This window comes from Fukomys damarensis, unplaced genomic scaffold (genome assembly GCF_012274545.1).
Source record: "Fukomys damarensis isolate Sample0158 unplaced genomic scaffold, DMR_v1.0_HiC HiC_scaffold_16, whole genome shotgun sequence".
Lineage (NCBI taxonomy): Eukaryota > Metazoa > Chordata > Mammalia > Rodentia > Bathyergidae > Fukomys > Fukomys damarensis.
Genome location: NW_022900928.1, coordinates 101,454,174 through 101,459,396, shown reverse-complemented (window position 1 = coordinate 101,459,396; position 5,223 = coordinate 101,454,174). Strand labels below are relative to the sequence as shown.

Sequence of the window (5,223 nt, the reverse complement as noted above, 5' to 3'; positions counted from 1 at the left end):
CCAAAAATTAAAATTCAAAAAAGTTAAAAATAGGCTATATTACTTTAAATACTTATACTCCAATTTCACTGTTCAATAAACAGCATATCCTTGGTGATGGACAAGGATCCAAGTGCTGTATGTAGCTCCAGTCCATTCTCATATCCCAAGACAGGTCAAGGTCTATAAAGTCAAATAACAGCCAGTGGTCCTTTCAATTCTACCCACTCAGATCACTGGAATAAAGTGTATTAAACAACAAACTGATCCAAACAGATGAAGTCAATGTGTTGATTCATTTAAATCTGGAAAATTGCCACCTATTCATTCTCTCTACTTTCTCTTCATTAGGACTTGAGGCCAGGAGACGTATCTGGCAAGCGGAACCTCTGGGAAAAGCAGTCTGTGGATAAGGTCACTTCCCCCACTAAGGTAATCTACTGGGAGAACTCGTGTTTCAGATATCTATTTCCTGATGAATCTTGCAGTATAATGTCCTGGGGTCAAATGAGAAATCTGTACCTCATGACCACCCATTTCTAAAGATCCATGCGTGGTGCAGGGAAGAGCCTTTGGCATTATAGGATTGTCCGTCACACAGTGTCAAAAGCCTGAGCTCATAGAATGGTTTCCAGGAAGACATTCTAGATATACCATAGTGGTCGGAAGGTTGGCAGAGCTGCATGGGACAACCACAGTATCCATTTCTTTGCAAGGTCCTGGCTTGGCACCACAGTTATTCAGAGAAAACAGATCACTTAGAGGAAAATGACTATCTCCCCGAGTGGTTCCCAAGCTGCTTTCTAGAACCATTCTAAGAGACTTTGCCAGTAGCCTCAGACTCAAAGTTTCTATGATAAAAAAACTAATATTCATAAGTAAGGCAGAATTTGCTAGTTATGAGAGCTAATGGCTAAAAATGCTTTGATTTCTTTTACCCTTTGTCTTCTGGGCAAAAGAGTTACTCATTCTTTAACAAAGGGAATTTGGACAATATCATCTGAAGGCTGCTTGGACTACAAGTGGACCTCTTGTTGTACAAGGAGCTAATTCAACTCTTAATTGTAGCCCTTCTCTATTTAAGAAAGAGACCCAGTCTTCTTTAATAAAAAAAAAATTTTTTAAGAAAGAAATCAGAGGCAAACAATAAACAAGATTAGAACAATCTATCTGCTTATGGGTTCGTGCAGAAGTCCAGCAACAGAAGCTTTCTTAAGCAAAAAAACTTAGGACTAAAAATCACATCAAAGACACCTAAAAAATCATTAGTGCTTGCTGAAATTAGAGAAATGTTAGTTTTTTCCTACTTTTACAGGCTCTTAAAGCTGGTGCCTAAGTATATTACTTCATCTTCTTATTAGTTATATATGGCCCTTTTGTTCCAGTAAAATCCACTGGCCCAACCTCTCTATTTAAAGTGACTTCTAAGTCCAGTTTTCCAAATGATCTCTAAATATCCTAAAAATGACTAGTAATCATGATGACCAATACAAACTACTAACACTAAAAGAGTATCCACTGGTCTGGGCACCGTTAATATCTCATTCAATCCTCCAGCCAGTATGTGAGGTAAATAGTAGCATTATTCCTATTTTATAGCTGAGCAAAATGAGGCACTGAGGGATTATAACTTTCCTAAAGATGCACAGCAAACAAGTAGCAAAACCTGGATTGATACTCAAGCAGTATGATCTGAGATTGCGGTCTTAACCATTATGCATAACACTTTCTTTTGAGGATGTGTATTCAGCAAAAAATGTAAAGTTTTTTTTTTAACTCCTGCATGATTTTCTACTAGTGGCGGGAGAGAAGATAAATTTTTGTTTTTTATACAAAGAATGAGTTTATTGGCCCAAACCTCTATGACTCCTGACAAAGATCTGACCTTTCAGAAGTGGCAATCCAAGGGAGTGTACAGCCTCCCTTCTGAGTCAGGGATGCTAGCTGTCCACAGAGTCCACCCTCATAGGTATAGTGGAGTCCCTTGGGACATGTTCCTTTTAGCCAGAGCTCTGGAAAGTAGAGCAAGATGGTTTGGAATGACAGGACTCTGAGAACACCGCTCACTCACACACAGTTCAGCATGAAGGCTCCTCCCTGGAATTGTGCAACATGGGGCACAAAGCAGGAGGGTACACAGTTTTCACACACACTGCCCCCTTCTCCCTGGTCCATACCACTGAACTCCTACAACAATAAGAAGAAGAATAGAACTGCCAGACCCAGAAGCATACTTTGTAATGCAGTGGATTAGGTAGCTCTGCTCCAAAATGTCAAACTCAGTGTTTTTCATGCACTTGTTCCTTTGAAATTAAAATGCACAGCATATTGCAGACAGGAATTCACAGTGTGTTAGTTTCTGTTCATAACATAGCAAGAGTCTTTAGCAGCTAAATGAGAGGGAAGAAAGATGGAATAATAGGACCATGGGTCAGGGAAGTCTGAGGGCCGGGGATGTAAGAAAAGGAGTGAGAAAATACATATTTCTAAGTGGGAAAAATGGGAGAAACCCAACAATAACTCCACCATTGCATGTGGACATGGCCTTGACTGAGATGTATGTCTATTCTACAGTGTGCTAGAAATTCCTCACCCTTACACTGAAGCTTTAAAAAAAAAAGTCTCCTGGACTATGAGTGCCATGAACAAAACCTAAGACTAAGATAAGAAAATCAAACAAAGAGGAAAAAGAAAGGAAAAAAGAAGAGGGAGAGTCCACAGAAGAAAGGATATAATGAAAGATCAAATTTGAATAGAATGCCTATCTTAATCCCATCCTTTCATAAATATTAATTCCTGCCATGCTATAATTCTTTTTTTCTGACAAAAACCATCTGGCTGGAACACTCTAGGCTGCCAATTTAAAGTTCTCTTCTCTTAGCAGGTTTGAAACAGTTCGAGAAAAACCCAAGCTCAAGACGCTGGACCAGCTCACTTGTAGAGGGCTAATTGCTCTGTTTTATATTTATGTTGATTTACTAAATTGGATTCATTTTCTTTTGTTTTGTTTTTCATTATCCCAATAAACCCATGTATATGATCACTATATTTAATAGTCACATCTAGAGATGCTCATGGCCAACTTTGCACAGGAGCCAGTTTCGAAAGAGACCCGTGCTGTGAAATAAGAGACTTTTCTACTGTTCACTAGAACCCCTTGTCTGAAGAGGGATACCAACCACAGCGGAAGTCAGCAAAGGGAGATTCAAGATTAAGATTGCCTGAGGAATGTGTGCAGTGTCTAGAAAAATGAACCATAGTTTTCTAGAAAAATGAACCATAGGTTTTTTTATTCATACAGAAGTGACATTGTTTCTGCACTTTAGAATAAAGCATGGAAGAAATTATCTAAAGTAGGCAATTGTAACTGTTTCTGAAATAACCCATATCAGATTTGATATACGGCAATAATGATTGTCTTTTTTTAAAAAGAAGATGTACTAAGGTATTACTTTTTTTCATGCTGATTCATATCTAAGTTGGATTATTATTTTAGCTGACAGTGGTACTGATTTTTTTAGGTTGGTTGCTTTGTGGATTTCTTTGGTAGTGATAGTGCCTGAACCACATTTTAGATTACTCAATTATGTATGTATGTGCATACACATATACAAACACACTAATGGTAGAAAGCTTTTTCATGTGCTAGACTATTATATTTAGTAGTATGTCCTTGTAACTAGCCAATATCACAGCTTTTTAAAAATTAAAAATCACAATATTATATTAATATTTCGTATTTGCCAATAGAAACATGGCAGATAGGTATCGATATGTTTTCAATGACCTGTAATAAAAAATACTTCAACAAAGAGAGATAAGAAATGTCAAAAATGAGTTGAAATTTTCTATAACATAGTATTTAGTTTATAACTAAAGGCAATCTTGAAGTCCAGCGTGAATTGTGTTAAATCTATCATCTGAATCAAGCTCAAAGCCTGCTTATTTGTAACAATAAAATTCACAGTAAGTTGGCCTACATGATACCTAAGACCTATTCCTTCACTAAAATGTAAAGACAAGAATTTCAGTGGTAGTATTACACAGACTGGAATTCTGCATAGAGGTCTAAGCAAAGGCTGACTCTGGTTCATGTTTAGAAGCAAATAAGTGAATAAAATCCAATGTTGAGGAAGCATGACAGTATTTCCATCTCTATATACTCTGCAACTTTTTAAATTAAACTTTTCTACCTTTCTTAATCATTGGTACTTGTTATAAGTTCATAATGTGTTGAAATTTCAAACAATAGGTGTTAATTTTATGAGTTTTGCTTTTCCCCAAGAGTCATTACTGATTCACTATTTTTGTACATACATAATCCAGGCATCAGATCTTATTTTATTTTAACCTGCAAGTCTTTCACAATAGATGATGGAAGAGGACTCCAGTGTTTTGGCAAAATATCCTAGGATAGACAACACATACAGTGTCATTATATAAACTCATACCTAATTTGTCAAAAATTGCCTTTGACTCATTCCCTACCACACTGACAGGGCCTCTTAAATAACTGATCCACACTTTTTCTCCCAAAAAGCTAGCTTGTGCAGAGCTGACTTGAGGAGTAACCACTCCTTTCTAAAGTCCATTTCCCCTTAATCAGGAAAGACTGGTGGAATCCCGTCTTTTAGCAAACCTGGGCCCACAGAAGATAACCCACCAAGATTGCGTACACATTCCCAGCCACCTATGACAGAGTAGACACAAGTCTATAATAAGATAAACTAGGATTTACATAAAGCACCTGTGTAAATGACTACCGTCACTGGAGTGAGATGGATCAATTGCATTGTCAATGGTGACAGAACATTGCTCTGTTGAGCTTTTGAATAAGAGCATCTCCTGGCCACTATCACATATTCCTCCAGAAAGTCTGAAGTTAAGAAGAGAATGTATTGATCCTGACTTCTATTCCGATATTTGGATGGAATAAGTTTTAAAGTAGAATTCTGTTCAATTCAGATTTATAATCTTTTGAAAAGCAAATTCCTTGTTACCTGTTCAGTTACAATTCTGTTATCATTAAGAGATCAAACTGCAAGTCGACTAGCGTATTCTGTGAATCTGCCATTAAAAATGTTATAAACACTTGATAATTTTCACTGATAATTGATCGCTGCAATGAAATATATTGTGAAAATGCATCCACAATAAATGGAATTCCTCCAAATGTTGTTGCCTCCCATATTTTTATGTACGATACTGGTTGCAAGAGGCGTGTCTGTTGAAATAAAGATGATG

At 37.0% G+C, this 5,223-nt stretch overlaps 1 protein-coding gene across 6 annotated transcripts in view; it reads left to right on the top strand.

Annotated features, from left to right (window-relative positions):
* The window catches only part of Cald1 (caldesmon 1), a 197,436-nt gene extending 192,683 nt beyond the window's left edge, over positions 1-4,753 (top strand). For all 6 annotated transcript variants that reach the window (XM_010616153.3, XM_010616152.3, XM_010616155.3 and 3 more), the window contains one exon: positions 2,861-4,753. In XM_010616153.3, the coding sequence (XP_010614455.2) occupies positions 2,861-2,869 (9 nt within the window). In that variant the 3' untranslated portion in view covers positions 2,870-4,753. The remainder of the gene's footprint in view (positions 1-2,860) is intronic.
* Positions 4,754-5,223: the final 470 nt, after the last annotated feature.